The 20,324-nt window shown below is 41.5% G+C and overlaps 2 protein-coding genes and 1 long non-coding RNA gene across 5 annotated transcripts; 1 reads left to right on the top strand and 2 right to left on the bottom strand.

Moving 5' to 3' along the window:
- Positions 1-224: 224 nt before the first annotated feature.
- Positions 225-1,278, bottom strand: LOC309696412. The gene is made up of 2 exons (XR_014273479.1): positions 1,218-1,278; positions 225-613 (listed from the first exon to the last, which is right to left on the bottom strand). It is a non-coding gene; the product is annotated as an uncharacterized lncRNA (long non-coding RNA).
- A 4,702-nt stretch (positions 1,279-5,980) lies between these two features.
- On the top strand, positions 5,981-13,252 carry LOC309696393 (uncharacterized protein; the record flags this gene model as incomplete). 2 transcript variants are annotated; one of them, XR_014273456.1, is made up of 2 exons in its annotated part: positions 5,981-12,041; positions 12,289-13,252. XR_014273456.1 is itself a non-coding variant. In XM_082517595.1 (2 exons), 2 exons carry the CDS (start codon positions 5,981-5,983, stop codon positions 11,326-11,328), a joined length of 4,914 nt encoding a protein of 1,637 aa, XP_082373721.1. In that variant the 3' UTR covers positions 11,329-11,389. The 2 variants fall into 2 exon arrangements, 1 of the variants encoding a protein (XP_082373721.1); XM_082517595.1 differs by lacking the exon at positions 12,289-13,252 and having other exon boundaries at positions 5,981-10,887; positions 11,322-11,389.
- A 4,399-nt stretch (positions 13,253-17,651) lies between these two features.
- Positions 17,652-20,324, bottom strand: crebzf (CREB/ATF bZIP transcription factor). Of its 2 annotated transcripts, none has more exons than XM_082517633.1 (4): positions 20,245-20,324; positions 18,427-19,236; positions 18,180-18,255; positions 17,652-17,780 (listed from the first exon to the last, which is right to left on the bottom strand). In XM_082517633.1, the coding sequence occupies exons 2-3, from the start codon at positions 19,191-19,193 to the stop codon at positions 18,246-18,248; spliced, it is 777 nt and encodes a 258-aa protein (XP_082373759.1). In that variant the 5' UTR covers positions 19,194-19,236; positions 20,245-20,324; the 3' UTR covers positions 17,652-17,780; positions 18,180-18,245. The 2 variants fall into 2 exon arrangements, with proteins under 2 accessions (XP_082373759.1, XP_082373758.1); XM_082517632.1 differs by having other exon boundaries at positions 20,091-20,284.

Below are 20,324 nucleotides of genomic sequence, written 5' to 3'. Positions count from 1 at the left end.
CCTTCTTCTGAAATATAAGAACCTCTCCTGGTTTTAATGGCACTTTGGATTTCCTTACTTTCTGTTCCACTTACATACCCAAATAGATGCTGACAAGCTGACACAGTAACATGGAAGAGGGAAAGACGTTGGAAAGGACTACTACAAATAAACCCAATGCCTAACAATGAAAAATGTAAAATAAGAACAATAATAATAATAATAAAGATAAAAGATGAAGTAACAAGTTTTTAGTTTTGTTTATTCCAAATGATCATCCAGATGTCTGTGACATGTGATGACAAACACCATAATGGAAGGCCTTAGTCATCACATGCTTAAACTCATCATATATTTTTGCATATGCTGAACAGGCAGTCAGACATGCTGTAAATGGGGGGTGGAAAACAGCATGAACACCATACGGCAGGGGTCTCAAACATGACACTGGCCCTTGAGGACTGGAGTTTGAGACCCCTGTCATATGGAATATGACAGGTGTGGTTGAACTGCATGAAGACTCTGAAGTTTCTCTTCTCTTCTGGCAGGACAGGAATGTGGCCTTGTCCTGTGAGCCACTGTAAGGATGTAGTTAGAGTAGAACTGGACTGTCACCGGCCTCAAGCTCTTCACCCTTTTCAAAGACAAAGCAGTCATTTAGATAAAATATTAGATATTGTTTACCTGTAAATGCACAAAGTAAATTTTGAAATGTAATCATTGTCAAGAGTGAACAAGCACTGATAGTGTAATCTACAGCTGTGGCCAAACGTTTAGAGAATGAGAAGTGTTGTTTTCTTATTTACAAAGTTTGCTGTTTCAGTGATAGTTGTATATCATATTATATCACTTCAAACAGAGGTGACCCAGTAATGCTGCACTAATGAATTAGACTAACTATTCACTTTAGCTAAAGTTATTAAGTTAGCTAAAGAGTTGGGATGCTGTGTAAGACATAAATAAAGCTAAAATACAAAGGTTTGGACACCTTTTTGCATGTTTCCCTACTGTAGGGGTCTCTGCAAGCATACAGAGGGGGTACTCTGAGAGGGTCCAAGATGACAACTTTGGAATTCTACTAGAAACAGTCGATCATATTTGTCAAAGCTGAATTCAGGGCAAACTATGCTAAATTAGCGTTTTTAGCTAACAGCTACAATAAGCATAAAAGTTACCTTACGGCTATTATTTGTTAACTTGACGCTTGTTCTTATACATGTAATACATTTATTACCAACCTGAGAGTTTATCCGCTGGTCATTCGACATGACGAATGACTTCTGAAGTCTTAATTCAGCTCAAGACGCTGTAGATTCCCATCAGTAACACTTTCGGTCCGCTAGTAAAACGTAGTTCTATTAATCTGCGCTTGAACCGGAACCGGATGTAAGTTCCAAAAAACTGAATTTTGGAACTGAAATTGAATTGTAGAACTGAAACTGAATGGTGAGAAGTGAAACTGAAATTATTCGAGAGCTGAATTTTTAAAGGATAAAATGCAGTTTCAAAGCAAATCAATTCATTTTCAAAATATAAAATGCAATTTCAATTTAGTGATGATCATTTTCAAACCATAAATTCAATTTCAAATTAGACTAATTCAAATTCAGTTTTCAAAAGCATTTATTCAAGTTACAATTCAGATTCAATCTGAGCAATTCAAATTCAAATTTAACTTATTCAAATTCAGTTTCTGATGGCACAGATTTCTGCCCATAAGCGCGCACTGTAAATTGTGCCGAAAGCAAGTCTGGAAATACAATAAACCGGTGCATGCTCAATCTCTGACTGAAAGCACTAATTCGTCATTCGGCTTTTGTCAGATTAAATGTGTGATTATAATCAAATTTATTGGTGAAAACTACAAATACTTTGAATAAAAACAGTGAAATACCTTAATACTCATAACCAAACAATTATGTTAATTTGACATGCAAATATTGTAAAAATTATAGTTTTAGTCAGTTGTTTTTAAAAATACAAGAATTATATGTATTATATATATCCATGCACTTTACAACTGCATGGATGTACTGGGCCTACTTTTAACATGATTCATGAAATGATGCAAATTCAGGGATAGGACTAATAAAAATGTTTTCACAGAAGATGTCATTGTGAACCTGAGAGGTTGCCTCTCTATTTATAGGCTATATAAAAATATACAATTAAAATTGTGTACATTATGTTTTTGGTTTTTTTTAATCATTCGGGCTATTTGCAGCCTATTGTAGAGTAACCTATAAGAAATTATTATTTAACGACTAAGTAATGCTTGTATTCTTTATGTTTCTTTTAATGGCAATGTGATACTTAGACAAGACTACTTTTTTGGGTTAGGTTAGCAATGTCTCATTATTACAGGCTAAACAAACTTACAGTTCGTGGCTAGTTCACTAGTTCATGACTATAGCTAACAAGCCAGCACGAGAGAGAAGACGGGAGAAGAAAACGTCGAACTTTTAGCAACTACGTTTTTAGGACAAATTACAAACATACGAATTCAAGTGTTTTTTTGAGGATCTGTGTTTATTCGTCAGAAAGTCTGCACGGTAAGTTTAATATCTTGGCAACTTTTTTTTCGAGATAAAAGCACCAGTTGATATTTAGACCAATGCTCAATAACCTAGCGCTAGCATGCTAGTTCAGCTGAAAAGCAAAGGCAAACTTTTGAAATACTAAAAATGATCATCTGCGTCTTTTGTAAAAAGGTATTGGTCACATTAAGAGGCTATGTACTACATTGCAGAGTACACAAGAATGAGCCTTGTTGTTTTTTTAAATGTGTTGGCGCCAATTGCAGCCAAACATTCACCACATACTCTGCTTTCAAGCGGCATTTTTATCGTGTGCACAATGCACCTGCACTTCAAGCTACTCCTAAAGCTCTTGTTGCAGATTTAAAATGTGCGGTTTCATTATGTGCCCGCCATTTCCAAACAGTGAAAGAGCTAGTGTCTCACTTAAACGATCATATTACAGAGGGCAGGTCTGTGTCATGTCCAGTAAGTGGTTGTAAGCATATGTTTACAAAAAAGTCATCATTTACTTCTCACATGTGTAGGAAGCATAAAGCTTGTTCCCCAGATGGTATTGATGACATGTACGATTGTCCTCAGCCCCCAAATGACAGTACAGAATATTCAGAAAACACAGATGAAGCCATGCCATCTGCTAGTTCAGCCAGTGATATGCCAGAGAAGGATAGTCATTCTTATCTCAGAAGCATGTGTCTCTTTTACCTTAAACTGCAAGGACAGCTGCTAATTCCTGCCTCTACTATACAGACTATTGCTGAGGAAATGCAGAATGTGCACGAATTGGGTCAAGCCTACACAATAAATAAGGTAAGTTGTTTACTAAAAAATGAAATGAACCCATCAGATGAAGCAGTCACTAAAATCTGTGACTGCATTAAAGAGTCAGATTTGCTCTCTGCTTGCCATCAGGGACAACTAGGAACAACACACACCAGAAATCAAACATTCAAAAAAATGTTTAAATACACAGAACCCAAGAAAGTGCCATTGGGAATGGATGAAAACATGACAGGAAAATTTGCTTACTACATACCAGTTGGAGAAACTCTGAAGAGCTTTTTAGAGTCACAGTTATGGAGGAATACACAGTCACAACAGTTTGGGGGTCCTGATGTAGAAATTTTTAAGGATTTATATGATGGAAAATTTTTCAAATGTCACCAGTTCTTTAATGAAAACCCTGAAAGCCTCAAACTGATTTTGTACCAAGATTCAAATCAAATCAAATCAAATCACTTTTATTGTCACATCACATGTGCAGGTACATTGGTACAGCACATGCGAGTGAAATTCTTGTGTGCGAGCTTCACAAGCAACAGAGTTGTGCAAAATACAATAACATAAACAGGCAAAATATACGAATGGCTAAATCTGAAACTAATAAATATACGTACAATATATAATAGTATATGCAAAAAATAATAATTTCTGGATGTGTATACTAAATGTTTTTCTACGTGTGTGTGTGTGTGTATACACATATTTTACAAATTAAATAGAGTCAATAAATAAAATATATAAAAATATACAGAGTTGAGACATGTGCAAAACAGTGGCATTACTGTACAGTATGGAGTGCATAATGTTGAAGTTCCAGTAGTGAAGGTGAGGTGTCTATGACGTGTTCAGCAGTCTGACGGCCTGATGGAAGAAGCTGTCTCTCAGTCTGCTGGTACGGGACCGGATGCTGCAGAACCTCCTTCCTGATGGAAGTAGTCTGAACAGTTTATGGCTGGGGTGACTGGAGTCCTTGATGATCCTCCCCGCTTTCCTCAGGCATCACTTCCTATAGATGTCTTGGAGGGAGGGAAGCTCACCTCCAATTATCCGTTCAGAGCACCGCACTACTCGCTGGAGAGCTTTGCGGTTGTAGGCGGTGCTGTTGCCATACCAGGTGGTGATGCATCCAGTGAGGATGCTCTCAATGGCACAGTGATAGAAGGTCCTGAGGATGCGAGGGCTCATGCCAAATCTTTTCAGTCTCCTGAGAAAGAAGAGGCGCTGCTGCGCCTTCTTCACTGTTTTGTTCATTTGAGGTAGTGAATCCCCTGGGTTCTGCTAAAAAGACGCACAAACTTCTTCCAGTCTATCTGTCATTAAACAGTTTAAATATAAAGGATCCGAAGCACTTACAAAGCCATGTACTGTCAAACCTGACGGATCCAAATTATCAGGGCAAGCCGTTCAAAACTGGAACCTTTTGAGATTGCTGCCAGTTTTGATTGGTGACAAAATACAAAACCATGAGGATGAAGTATGGCAGTTAGCTCTCCAGTTGAAAAACATTGTGGATCTTATTTGTGGGAGCTACTACAATTTTAACATCCATTATCCATCTGAGCTGGCTTCCACTTTAGAGTTTCTTCAGAGGTGAGCAAATATGGCTTTGTTATTACTCATAACTGAGACTCTGGGATCTGGAGTCTGGCTTTGATGTGGTTGGAGTCCAGGGGCCCGTTCTTCGTACCTCGCTAAGTAAGTTAGCTGGATTAGATTGTTGACGATTTCGCGTGATCTTGGATCGTTCGGTTCCCTGAAGCTCATCCGGGACTTGCTGTCATAGCAACAGAGCCGTAAGCGTAAACCTGCTCGGGAGCAGGTTTACTTTATGTAAACAGGATTAGATCGCGGCCACGCAGGTATGTCCGCTTCATTTATACGAAAGCAACAGCGATATTCCACCACTGTTTCACCATAAATAAATAATATCAATGTTACTAAAGATAATGCAGCACTTGATCCTTTTATTGATTCCATACAGATACATACAGGTTGTTATGACATGCATAGGTTCTTTCTCTTCAGCACCCTCTGCTGGTCATAATGGGAATTCTCACCTGCTTTTATTTTGGTGGGGTTTTTCTGTGTTCCTGTGGGTAGAGGAAACAGGAAGCTGGTCGCTTGTTAGCCTGCAGGATATGTTGTTGCTCTTTAAAACGTTTCTGCCTTGGAGAGTTATTGCTTGTGAGTATTAATGTATAACATGTTTACAAGTTTATTTGGTGCATTTCTATTACATAGATTTGTTTAGGAACCAGTTATTTCATGTGCTATGTTTATCTTTGAGGAAGCTAAACTCTCTAAGTTGTATTGTGATCAATACTGAGTCGCTGTTGATTACACATACTATATAACAGTATAGTTCATATCCTAGAAGTGTGTGTAAAGAAGAAAAGACATCTTGTGACATTTACTTTGTGTTTGTTTTTAGTTTTACAGGAAGAAAAGGATGTCAATCATTGAACTACTGACGAAGTAAAAAGCCTTAAACTTACTTCCGCCTCCAATGTTCATTGAAACCGTTAGCTGTCTGTCAAGTTGGGCAAAGGGACGCACAATAAGGACAGAACAGTAAAAAAGCAGCTTCTCAGCGGGCAGAGATAATCAAAGACAGCAACTTCGTCTGCCAGCACGTCTCATCTCTACTACTGCTTACGCTTGCCACACAGCAGCATTGTGGGATGGAGGACACACAAGCCACAAAAGAAATAACGCAGCTGTCGGCTCTAGAGACCAGGTCAGTGGCCTCTATAGCATCGAGTGGATCATCAGCCAGTCGAGCCGTTGCTGCAGCTCGTGCTAAACTGGAGGCAGCTCGCGCACGAGCCGATTATGCCAAAATAGAGTCAGAAATGATGATTGAAAAGGCTCGCATAGAAGCCAAATTGAACACTTTACAGTATGAAAAGGAGGTAGCAGCAGCTATGGCTGAAGCCAGCATCCTTGAGGTTGCAGCAGAGGAGTCTGTCAAAACTGAAAGGAAACCAGCCTTTGAAGAGACTGCTGAAAGGACACGGCAGTATGTGGAGCAGCATCTACAGCCAACCGAGAGTGCTAAACCAGAGGAAGAGCATAGAGAGTCAACTGTTCATGAGCTGAAGCCCACGATTCAACCCAGGCAAAGCTTTGGTACTCCATATGTTGAATCTCACTTGTTCAAAATGAGAAACAAAGCCATTCCAACATCAGGGCTATCTCAGGAACCAAAGTCTGGTATTTATCCCCACTCAACACCGCACCCACCAGAGAGCACAAGGGAAAGGTCGCCTGATCGAGTCACACCTCAACTCCTACCAGATGGCAGTGCTCAGGTGGGTGATATAGCAAGGTACTTGGCACGGAGGGATCTTATTAATGCTGGTCTCACAAAGTTTGATGACTGCCCTGAAAATTACTGGGCGTGGAAATCCTCCTTTCTGAATGCAATCAGTGGACTAAAACTCAGCCCCAGTGAGGAGTTGGACCTCCTTATTAAGTGGCTAGGGCACGACTCAGCACGGCATGTGAAAAGAATAAAGACGGTGCATGTCTGTCGTCCTGAAGTTGGACTGGACAAAGCCTGGGAGCGCTTGGAGGAATGTTTTGGCTCTCCAGAGATAATTGAAAAAACACTGTTCGACAGGCTTACAAACTTCCCAAAGGTCAGTAGCAAAGATCCTGTTAAGCTGAGAGAGCTTAGTGACCTGCTGCAAGAGGTTGAGGCAGCAAAATCAGAGGGTTATCTCCCAGGGCTAAGCTATCTTGACACTGCACGTGGTGTCGCTCCAATTGTGGACAAGTTACCACACAATATCCAGGAAAAGTGGCTCTCTCAGGGTTTTAGGTATAAAGTTGACCATAGTGTCATTTTTCCGCCATTTTCCTTTCTCTGTGACTTTGTCTGCAGAGAGGCACAAGCCCGCAATGATCCAGGCTTCAGGCTCTTAGCATCTACAACAGACCACTTTAGATCAGATACTACAGTGAGGAAGACCTATAAGGGTTTGGTCTCTGCTCACAAGACGGAAATATCACAGGGGAAAGCTGGCCAAGACAGCGTGAGAGAGCAAACCTGTGATGTGGAAAGGCAGTGCCCTATTCATAAAAAGCCACATCCCCTCAAGCGCTGCAGAGGGTTTCGCAATAAACCCATTGAGGAGCGTAAGACCTTCCTCAAGGACAATGGTATCTGTTTTAGATGCTGTTCTTCCACTAGTCACATGGCCAAGAACTGTAACACAACAATCAAGTGTACAGAATGTGAAAGCAGGAATCATATCTCTGCCCTTCATCCAGGACCACCTCCTGCAACTCTCTTTGGTCATGGCGGGGAGGGCACAGAAGAGACAACTCAGCCTGCTATAACATCGACTTGTACCGAAGTTTGTGGAGAGGCTCAGAAAGGAAGATCCTGTTCTAAGATCTGCTTGGTAAAGGTTTTCCCAAAAGCGCAGCCAGAGCGAGTGACAAAGGCTTATGTCGTGCTCGATGATCAGAGTAATCGGTCACTTGCCAGGTCAGAGTTTTTTGATGTTTATGGCATAGAGGGGTCAGAGTCTCCATTCACACTTCGTACATGTGCGGGAACAACAGAAATGATGGGTAGAAGAGCTACAGGCTTTGTAGTGGAGTCACTAGACGGAGCCACATCAGTCACGCTGCCGACAATAATTGAATGTAATAACATTCCGAGTAACAGAGCTGAGATACCTACCCCTGAGGTGGCAGCAGAACATGCTCATCTAAGGCCAATAGCCCATCTCATCCCACCACTCGATCACAAAGCTGAGATCCTCCTTTTACTTGGACGTGACCTACTTAGTGTCCACAAAGCGAGGCAGCATAGAAACGGTCCTCACAATGCCCCATATGCACAGAAACTGGACCTGGGATGGGTCATCATTGGTGATGTCTGTTTAGGTGATGCTCACAAGCCTGCAGCTGTGGATGCCTATCATACTAATGTGCTTGAGAACAATCGCCCATCCTATTTCAGACCATGTCCAAATATGGTTCATATCAAAGAGAATTATGGGTCCAAGTCTGAGCGTAAAGCCTTCCCTACCACCGAAACACCTATAGTTAAGGCATGCACTCTTGGAAGCACCATCTTTGATACATCCGAGGACGATAACAAAATCGGCCTTTCTATTGAAGACAAACTGTTCCTAGAGGTCATGAAGAGAGAGATGTTCATAGATGACAGCAACAGCTGGGTGGCGCCACTTCCATTTAAGGGACCTCGCCAGTGGCTGCCCAACAATCGCGACCAGGCCGTCAAACGCTTATCCTCTCTTCAGCGCACCCTTGAAAAAAGGCCTGAAATGAAGAGGCATTTCTTTGCTTTCATGCAGAACATATTTGATCGTGACCATGCTGAACTGGCTCCTCCACTTGAGGTGGACAAGGAGTGCTGGTACTTACCTACGTTTGGGGTGTACCATCCTCAGAAGCCGGATCAGATCAGGGTTGTGTTTGACTCAAGTGCAAAGTGCCATGGCGTCTCTCTCAATGATGTTCTCCTCTCTGGACCTGACCTCAATAATAGCTTATTGGGAGTATTGTTGAGGTTCAGACGTGAAACTGTTGCAGTAACCGCTGACATTGAACAGATGTTTCACAGTTTCATTGTAAGAGAGGACCATCGAAACTATTTGCGCTTCCTCTGGCATGAAGACAACAATCCTGCCAATGACATCTGTGAGTATCAAATGAAGGTTCACGTGTTTGGCAACAGCCCCTCACCATCCGTAGCTATATACGGCCTTCGATGTGCAGCAGCTCATGGTGAAGAGGAATTCGGATCAGATGCACGACGCTTCATTGAGAGGGAGTTCTACGTTGACGATGCGCTTATGTCAAGGCCCACAGCCAGTGAATCTATTGATCTAATGAAGAGAGCACAGGAAATGCTTGCCACATCTAACCTTCGCCTGCATAAAATAGCATCAAACAGCTCTGAGGTTCTTGATGCGTTTTCTCCAGATGACCGTGCAAAGGGGCTTAAAGAGCTAAATCTGGAGACTGATGTGACACCTACACAGCGAAGTCTTGGTCTGATATGGGACCTAAAGAAAGACGCCTTTACCTTTCGAGTAGCAGAGACAGTGAAGCCCTTTACAAAGCGAGGTGTTTTAGCTACAATCAATGGTCTTTTTGATCCCTTAGGATTTGCTTCACCGGTTACAATCCAGGGAAAGATGCTGCTGAGAGAACTTTCAAGTGAGGCCCTAGACTGGGACACTCCACTGCCTAGAGAAAGGGAGGCCGAGTGGGATACATGGAAAGAATCTCTTGTCGATCTCAAGAATGTACATATTCCAAGGACCTACGCTTCTGCTACGATGTCAACAGCAATCAGAAAAGAGTTACACATCTTTTCAGATGCCTCCACTAAAGCCATTGCAGCAGTTGCTTTCCTAAAGACCACTGGCGAAAATCAGAACCATCAGGTGGGCTTCGTTCTAGGGAAAGCAAAATTGGCCCCACAATCTGCTCATACAATTCCAAGACTGGAATTGGGAGCTGCTGTTTTAGCTGCAGAGCTTGCTGAAGTCATCACAAGTGAACTGGACCTAAATCTTGAGGCAGTTGAATTCTACACAGACAGTCGTGTGGTTTTAGGCTATATAAGCAACCAGACGAAGAGGTTCTATGTATATGTTGGCAACAGGGTGCAGCGAATCAGGAGGATTTCAGGACCAAAACAATGGCACTATGTCCCTACGAGCTCTAACCCTGCTGACATAGGCACACGCTCGGTGCCTGCCGCCATGCTTGGTGACAGTGCCTGGCTTAAAGGACCTGCCTTCTTGTTACAAGCTAGTGTTACAAGAGAAGCTGAAACCTATGACCTTGTGGACCCCGAGTTGGATGATGAAATACGCAGCTTTGTCACTCACACGAGTAATGATGGGTCTCTGCTTGGATCGCAAAGGTTCAGACGTTTTTCCTCTTTGAAGAAACTCCTCAAGGCCCTTAGTTTGCTCATTCATATTGCAAAGGTCTTCAAGAGCAAAGATGAAGGTCCCTCTTGCAGTTCATGGCATCATTGCAAACAGTCTCGCACAGCAGAGGAACTGACAAAGGCTGAGATTGTCGTCATCAAAAGTGTGCAGAAGGAAATGTTTGAGGAGGAACTTGCCTGTATTGCTAATGGTAAAGACATACCAAAACACAGCTCTTTACAAAAACTCAGTCCCTACTGTGATGATGAAGGACTCTTGAGGATAGGTGGAAGGCTCAAACACGCCAACATCGACTACAAGGAGAAACATCCTCTCATTATTCCAGGTGGTAGCCATGTTGCCAAGTTGATAGTAGAACACCATCACCAGCGAGTAATGCATCAGGGACGGGTGTTCACAGAAGGTGCAGTCCGTACTGCTGGATATTGGATTACAGGAGCAAGGAGGCTAATCAAGCAGATTATCCACAACTGTATCACCTGCAACAGACTTAGGAAGAAAGCAACTGAGCAAAGAATGGCAGATCTGCCTTCTGATCGTATCAGCACCGAACCTCCTTTCACCTTCGTGGGTTTGGATGTATTTGGCCCTTGGTCTGTGGTCACAAGGCGCACAAGAGGAGGCCAGGCAAATAGCAGAAGGTGGGCTGTTCTTTTTACGTGTCTTAGCACACGTGCTGTGCACATTGAACTGATTGAGTCGATGGACGCATCAAGTTTCATCAATTCCCTGCGTCGATTCTTCAGTTTGAGAGGGCCTGTTAAGCAGATTCGATCCGATTGTGGGACTAATTTCGTTGGTGCTTGCCGGGAGCTAGGTTTCACACTGACAGATCCCGACGTGTCAAGCATTAAAACATACCTGGGAGAAGAGGGATGCACCTGGATCTTTAATCCACCTCACTCTTCTCATATGGGAGGAAGCTGGGAACGTATGATAGGATTGTCGCGACGTATCCTGGATGCAATGCTTCTCCAAACCCCGCACTCTCACTTGACACATGAGGTGCTTTCTACTCTAATGGCAGAGGTAACAGCCATCATTAATGCTAGACCTTTGTCTCCTATCACAACAGATCCTGACACACCCTTCCTGTTGACACCTTCCATGCTTCTCACTCAGAAGGTGTGCACTCCTCTTCCCCCTCCGGGAAGTTTTATTGAGAAGGATCTCCATCGACAGCAGTGGAGGCAAGTTCAACACCTTGCAAACACATTTTGGACCAGATGGAGACGGGAGTACTTAGGGACACTGCAAAGCCGGAACAAGTGGCAACGTAACCATACAAACCTCAAGGTGGGAGATTTGGTGCTCATCAAAGACGCACAAGCGAGGCGGAATGAATGGCCAATGGGACTTGTCAACCAGATCTTCCCGGATAAGGATGGCAGGGTCAGGAAGATTGAAGTGAGGGTCTCGAGAAATGGAACTATTAATATTTACCTGAGACCTGTGTCAGAGACAGTGTTATTGATGTCCCCAAAGGACTGAGAAGTATGTGTGTCATGATGGTAAACATTGTATTCAGATATAATCTGTAAAATCTTGCAGTTTATGATGTTTCAGTTGGTTCATAATGGTATTTTACAATACCAGACGGGGAGTGTTATGACATGCATAGGTTCTTTCTCTTCAGCACCCTCTGCTGGTCATAATGGGAATTCTCACCTGCTTTTATTTTGGTGGGGTTTTTCTGTGTTCCTGTGGGTAGAGGAAACAGGAAGCTGGTCGCTTGTTAGCCTGCAGGATATGTTGTTGCTCTTTAAAACGTTTCTGCCTTGGAGAGTTATTGCTTGTGAGTATTAATGTATAACATGTTTACAAGTTTATTTGGTGCATTTCTATTACATAGATTTGTTTAGGAACCAGTTATTTCATGTGCTATGTTTATCTTTGAGGAAGCTAAACTCTCTAAGTTGTATTGTGATCAATACTGAGTCGCTGTTGATTACACATACTATATAACAGTATAGTTCATATCCTAGAAGTGTGTGTAAAGAAGAAAAGACATCTTGTGACATTTACTTTGTGTTTGTTTTTAGTTTTACGGGAAGAAAAGGATGTCAATCATTGAACTACTGACGAAGTAAAAAGCCTTAAACTTACTTCCGCCTCCAATGTTCATTGAAACCGTTAGCTGTCTGTCAAGTTGGGCAAAGGGACGCACAATAAGGACAGAACACAGGTCATTTCCTAAAAAAGGGAAATGTACTATTAACATTCTATTACATGTATGTGATTATTACAGATGTAATTCATATTTCAGAGTAGTAATAGTAAATTACTTCGTGTAATCAAGATGGGAGACCACGGCTATAAAAGCGAAGGTGGATTTGGGAAGCCGATCAATGTTTCTACTATCGATGCGTAGCCCCTTTTACGACACCCAATGATCTCACATTACTTCATCCAGCTGTACTAATCGTCAACAGCAGGTGTGTTCGGAGAACCGGATTAGCGAGCTCACGGTTAGCGTGATGATTTGGTCTTGGATGTGTCATTTGATCTTGGATGTAGTAAGCGACGTACGAAGAACGGGCCCCAGGTCTGGCTCTGAGTCTTGGTCGGCTTTGGAGCCGGATTCAGTTGTTTTTTGTTGTTGTTGTTGTTTGTTTTAATAAAATAACAGTCTGACCAAGCCTGGCCGAGACTCAGGGCTAGACCAAGCGTCAGCTGACGTCTGACTACCTATAACCTTTGCTTTGGATTTTAAAATGCTAAAGTGTGACATATCACTGCAAAAGACACTCGTGAAGGGTGCCAATACTTTTGACCATGTCTGGGAAGGGATCTCAAAACTGGATTATAGATGGCAGAGAGTTGGTGTCATAAACCACCGCCTCTGTTCAAAGATGGTCGCTCACAGTGGACACCAACTCTCTGCCATCTATAATCCAGTTTTGAGATCCCTTCCCAGACACCTTAACGCCCACTCACATCCTGGGCCATCTGATCTCAGGAATTTGCATAAGGTGGGGCCAGGTTTCACAATGAACTCACCCGAAACTCTGGCTGATTGGGACCCACACCCAGTTTCACATAAGTTTCACATAAGTTCGCTGCAATTGCAGCAAACTTATCAGTCTTTGCTCGATCACTGCGGGTGGACTTGTCATCAAAGCGTAGGTGTTGCATGATGTCTTGGAAGCGGTTTCGTGCCATAGTTCCAATTATCTGTGGGTTTCCCAGGTTTGCTGACCAGCAGTCATTTAGAGATGGAACCCTGTTAACCCCCCGCAAGATGACAATTGCAATAAATGCCATTAGTTCAGGGAGGTCCATGAACCAATGAACATGCTCCGTGCACCACTCAGCAGGCCATTTGTAAATATGTGTACAAATGGTTGGTTTTTTGTACTGTTTTTATCAATAAATCTCAGCAACAAAGGACATACACCCACCATGTGTGTTGATTTCTCCCTAAGATGGCAAACTGAAACACTCCCAAGTTGATGACTTTTGGAGATTTATTTCCCTGGATGATTGAGAATGCATCAAGACGAACACAAAAGGAAGTTCACAGCTTTTAGCAGCTCGCCCACCCCCTCATCCACACACCCCCACTCCCCTCCCTCCAGAATTCCCAGGTAACAACCTAATTTACATATGAATGACTAGCCAATTTAACTTCCACTTGGCTGAAGCTAAAGCTTAGCTAAAAGCCTACCAGCCATTTGGCTGCTCTCCGGGTTTTAAAGGTAGAAAAGCCAAATGGCTGCTCTCCGGGAGTTATTTTTTTAAACACGTTAACCTCCTAAGACCCGAACTCTTCCACAACATGCATTTTTAATTTCTCTTTGATATTTGGGCATATTGGGGCCCAATGAATGTAAAAACAAAGAATTACCAGATTTTTTTTTTTTACCTTATTTTTGTTTTTAAGAAGAATGAGAGCCACATATGAGGATACTCGTTTAAAATTTTGATAGAACAGTAGCAGTATAATGTCCTCATAAGTAGATATCAGGCCCATGTAGGGCAAAATTGAGTATTTTGGTCTAAATAACCTAAAATGTGATGTCCACATATGTGGACGGCAGGTCCTAGGAGGTTAAAGGACTACTGCAACATTGTAGTAAACATGGGCTGGCCTCAACTTTCTGATCACGTGCTGCTGCCAAAATTTCAAATGAGTAATTTTCTCTCAAAATAGTACATTTCCTCAGCTTAAACATTTGATGTTACCTGAGATACATTGTGATTAAACTGTAGTTTTATGAGAGATGCATGTCATTACACTTTGTCAGCTTCTTCAGAATTGGGGTTGAAACTGATGGAAAGCTCTGTACTTGGACCTGGTGCAAAGCAAACCACTTCTATGCCTGGTGGTTCCATTAAAAGTGCTGAAAGTGAACCAGTTTATGTGAAACTTGAAACACGCACTGTATAACATGCACCAAATAGGTCGATGTCAAAACAGTGCTTTCACAAAATATATTAAACACAAAAATGAATTAAAATATGGCATTCACTGGAACAGTGGTTCTGAAACTTTTTTTTGCTAGGCCCCCCTTTGTTTTACAAGAAAATCTTTGCGCCCCCCACCACCTAAATCCCCTAGTTTATTTCACACCTCAAACATTTAGTAAACCAATTAAACAAATAAAAGCTGCAATAAATTACAGGTAGCAATAAACTACTAACTGTTTTTTGTTACATCCACATCTACACGGGTATTTTTGAAAACGCAGCTTTTTCTATGCGTTTGGACCTTTCGTCCACACGTAAACGCCGTTTCAAATTGCCGAAAAAGGAGAACTGTCAGATTTGGAGATTTTCAAAAACTCAGTTTTTGTATTTACTTGTGGACGAGGAGTTTGTCAAGCAACGTCAAAAGGTATGTGCCTTTTTTCACGTCACGCTGTGCGCCATGTTTACATGAGATGAATTTCTATAATGGCAGATGGATAATCTTCCTATCTGCAGTTTTTACACGCTTACATATACACACGCAGTTAGTGTCCCTCCATTTAGAAAGACAGGCGCCATGATGGAATTATTTTACGTGTAGTTGTTTTTTTTCCTGTGTGATAATATTCAACATTACTATTGATACATTTTTCAAAAAAATGCAGCTGTGCAAAATGGTTTTAGAAACATAAACTAGTGTTTTTCCGCGATTTGGACAGGGGGAACAAATTGTGGCAGGATCACCCTGATATTATTTGTATCCCACTGTAACTTTACTGTATAAAGAGCTGTATAAAAAGCCTCCAAAGTTTCAGGAGTTGTAAGCCAAGAAGTGTTTGTGAACTAAAAATCAAGAATGCGGGATACTGTCCATGATAGCTCAGTAGGTAGCGTGTTTGCCCCATAATTGGAAGGTCGGGGGTTCAAATTTGCTGAACGGCTATCCTGAGCAAGGTACCATTCCTACAAACTGCTCCCCGGGCACCTGATGTGGCTGCCCACTGCTTCACTGAGTGAATGGGTTAAAGGCAGAGAGAGTAATTCCACCCCCCCCCCATTGATTAATAAACTATACACACACAAGAAGTTGTTTAACTGCAAATCTAATCCCTGCAATATCCCAACAGCACATCTCAGTGTTACTACATGACAAAGAAATGCAGCTCAGCATGATCCTTTGGTCTTAAACTGTAAGAAGTAAACATAAAACGACAGTAGTTTTTTTTTTTTAATTACCCAGACTGCCCTGTAATTAGGAAACTTCTCTATCATTTAATTGTCTATTACTTCGTAGTATGAATGTCTGTGGCAGTGTTTTTATTAGCAGCACAGGCAGCTGCCAAAGCTATGTAAATAAAGTCCAAATTCTATGCCCTCCACATTTTCCAAAGACATCTAGTAGGTTGGCATCTTTCCTGGATCAAGTCTGACCTCCGGGCCGTATGTTGGACACCCCTGATTTAAACTGACTGGAGCTGAAACTGCTCATTTCTTACACAGTTGTACAACAAATAGTCAACAATGTCCACGTATGTCACATGCAATGCTTCAAGTACCTTAAATATGCATTATTCCTCATTGCCAGCAGGGGGTGACTTATTTAGCCATACATGAGGTATGTGAATTCATACATTAAAAAAAACAAAACAGTGCCATTTGTACTACAAGTGGGGGGGATTTTTTTTTTTAAGTATACAGCTCACATGCAGACTGATATCCATGAGGATTGACACAGATGATCATTAAGCTACAGATCTTACAGTCTGACTTGTGAGTGAATGAGTTTCCCACTGTCGATGGTTTTGGTTTTCTGCAATGTTATACAACACTTTCAAATCAGAGTCCAACAGCCTGTAGCTAACCATCACGAGAAGAAAAATATATAAACTTTGGACAGTCAGAGAAGCTATGTACTTATTTGGTTTCCATGCTAAGCTCACCTAATAGACTCCACTTTCACATGCATCACAATTTAATGCCTGGCTGATCAATCATTCCAGTCTGCATACGCGCACTGAAGAAAAATGAAAGATCTCAGTGGATCAAAGGTAGTTTTCAAATAAACTATATTACAATGTATACAATATTAGTGATTGAAATTAAAGCAATTCACTTAAATCCATCTGCTGTCTACAGACCACACTTTACTGTGTAGAGATCTGACTCATTACACCCATTTTCACTTGAAAATAAAAGCTTTCCACTAGTTTTCACATGGACAGCTTTTCATGTGACGCAAACTTAAGGATAGAGCAACTTATGAAAGCCGAACATTTGAATTGAACTAATGAGTTAAGCTCAAAGTAAGGTTTCCTGTTCCAAAGTAACTACACAATTACTGAAAATGGTGTTTGACAGTCACATGGCTGGCAATCCCAGCAGTGTAAATATACCCTGACGTGTAGGAGTGAAAAGATCACCAGGGACTGGCTTGGTACAGTTTAAGTGGACTGACCGAGACCTATAAAAACGCCACTAATTTTAGGTGTAGGATGTGGCTGTGTAATCTGAAGTAAATGGGATAAAACATGGGCAAGAAAACCCCTGTGGGCCCTCATGCTTTGTGCTTCCATCAAATGAGGTCTTGGTCATTTGTTTTGACAACCTTTACCAGACTTGACCCAAATGTTCAGTTTATCGGCAGAGAGCTTGCTGTTTAGAGAGAGAAAAAGAGACACATTAATATCAACAGTACTAAACAAGACTCAAAAACAAAACAAAACCAGCAGATGCTTTTAAGTCAAAAGTACTGTAAATAAGATTTATTTGTCCAACATTTCTCAAAGGCCATTTACCTAAAACAGTATGTGTTCAGAGTTACATTTACACATTTTTTTCCACGTACAGCAGATTTTTCTGAGTATGTTAAATATACATTCCAACAATATATACAAGTTATAATTCTTAGACTGTTAAACTTGTGTTTGCATAAACGAGAAGCTATTGTCAGCCCTTAAAAATGCTGCGGGAGCTATGCTGACAGGATCAGCAGCTACAGATGTTGTGGAGTAGTGATGAAATAGGATCACAAATACCATTTGATACCGATACTACCTTTAAAAAAATACCAGGCCACGATGGCAGCCGCTTGTCCAGCCTCTTCCCCTTCCACCAGCAGAATCCACTTTAGCATAAAGAAAAATAGGTGGCGCTAAATGAAAGTATTCTTTTGTACAGGGGTGCAGGTTCACAAAGAGATTAGTTCTACAAAAACTGAACATACAAAAAAATTGTCTTCCGACAGATTATTGCTTTTCCAATTTGAGACGATATAAGATCACTCTTTGTGGACCCGCACCTTTATCTTAACATCTTAAGATTAAAGATAAAAGACAATTAAGAGTAAAACCTAATTAACTTTAATCAAGTTATTTCCTATAACAACAATCCATATGGAAAAGACGTGCTCAAAAACTAGCAGGAAAATAAAGTTATAGAAACAAAAACACTGGCGTCGCGGCTGAATGCTATACCCTGTGAAATAAAACAAAACAGAAAATGTCTGTTCTTGTCTGATCCTTACCATGGAGTCAAGCAGACAAAGGCGTTCTGAAAGCCACTCATCCCGCATGGTGGATCAACCAATTACCTAGAAGAAACTGTCAACAAGGTTTAGCAGCAACATGAACTCCATCATCACACAAAAACACATGCACAGTTCTTAGGTAATTAATCAATTCAAAGCGTTCATCCAGCCTCAAGTTCAGCACACTGAGCCCCATCAAGCTCAGTCTCAATATCTGAAAACAAAGAGAAGTACTTGACCCTACATTTTGAGCACCGTGCTTGCACTCTCTGCACACTTGGTGCAGAACTCCACTGAGACATGATTCTTGTCCACATGAAGACACACGCCACCAGATGTTTCTTTTTCCTCCACTCTGGCCCATTTCCTGGGCAGGGCGTAGTCGTGCTCGTTTGAGTTGGGCCCCTGGAAAAGTGAGGAAGATAATTTCATCCCATTCACACCGCTCAGCCTGGACAAGAGCTGGGCTAACATGCTCTCATTTGCCAGCACAGCCCTCAAGTACCTGGTTTCATCTTCCAACTCTTCCACTCTCTTGGTCAGCTGAGAATTTTCTATTTTGAGCGTGCTATTTTCCGTTGAAAGCATGTCGATCTTCTGCTCCAAGCTATTGACATATTCCTTCTTCTTGAGACGATTTAATCTGGCAGCGATTGCATTTTTGTTAGTCACGTGACTTGACTGTTTTTGCCTGCTGTTCTGGGAGTCAGAGGAATATCTCTCAGGAGATGAGGCAGTTGAAGCTTCAAGCCCGGAGTCTCCATCTTTGGTGTTGTACACACAGAGATCAGCCAAATCAATATTGAAGAGCGAGGATGAAGCATCTCTGTCTAGTGTCCATTTTAAGTCTTCAAACAGGTCATCAAGCTCTACTCCAGCAGCATCCACATCTTTAACTCGGAATCCGTCACATGGAATCGGAAGATCTTTCATACTTTCCACATCTACCGCCTCAACCTCTGGAGACTGCACTTTTGTGTTGGTGACAGTGCGACTTCTTCTAGTGATCATTGTGGTTTGTCAGCTGGACTGCAAGAAACCTGTCCACAAAGACCTGAACATGTAAAGACAGAAACATACAATTATGTTGGCGTAGATTTGATTACCAAACAAAGGTAATACAGTAAACACAGGCCAATGAACAATAACTAATTTACAACTGTACAGAATAATCCAAACATTTATAAAATTGTCGGCATAGTGTTTATTTTCTACCAAACTAATATGAAAGACGTTTAGAGTATTTTCCCGTTTGGGCTCGAAAAATAATTCACTCCTATTAAATCACTTATGAACCACTTCGTGTTAGGTACTGGCACATTCTCCTTACAGGCGCGCTGAGATATCTATTGCTTAAACGTAATAGGAACTTATAATGGCCTCTTGCTAAGCTAAGGCCTAGCTTTACCTAGCCTCTTGCTAAGCTAAGGCTCAGCATTAGCTTCACCTACAATAGGTACTTTTTACAGTAAGTGCTCGACAACACACCACAGAAAGTCGTTTGTTCAATATAAAGATACATTTCCGCATTATCGCAACATTCGCAGATTGAGATACCAAATAATAACATCATCACAAATATTAAGGGCTCTGTCAGCAAGCTCACTATAGTTCTATAGTGAGCTTGCTGACAGAGCCCTGGTTGTCCTAAAACCACGTTCGCCTTACCGCCAAGCTAATATTCGTAAAATACGGTTAGCTTTGATTTAATCAGTAATGTTCTGATACATTGAAAGAGAGAGTAAAATATATCCAAGACATACAGTCTAATTCATTTGAAAGTTGAAGTATAAAACGTCCTCTTTTACCGTCCGCTCACATGCTTCTTAGCTGCGGCTAGCCTTGCTAAAACACTAAGGCTCTAACTCATAATGACGCAGCACACTAGTTCTTCAACCGTGTACTTACCTCCCTTTTAGGGAAAACGGCAATAAATGCTTTTGGTATATCCGTTGATTAAATTACCAAGATTACAGATTGCTTATCTGTTTCCTTTTTCTGAAGAATCCGAAATTTTAAACAGAAAACAACACAGAGCAGTCCAAAGAGTGTAACCGAATACCTTCACAGTCAGTTCAGACGACACTTCCGGAAAATTCTTCTTCTTCTTCACAAGGTTAGCAAACATCAAAATGGTGCATT

The sequence above is a fragment of the Aulonocara stuartgranti genome (genome assembly GCF_965226115.1).
Source record: "Aulonocara stuartgranti genome assembly, chromosome: 20".
Taxonomy (NCBI): Eukaryota; Metazoa; Chordata; class Actinopteri; order Cichliformes; family Cichlidae; genus Aulonocara; species Aulonocara stuartgranti.
Note: the sequence above shows the minus strand (reverse complement) of the source record. Positions and strands in the feature narration are given on the sequence as shown.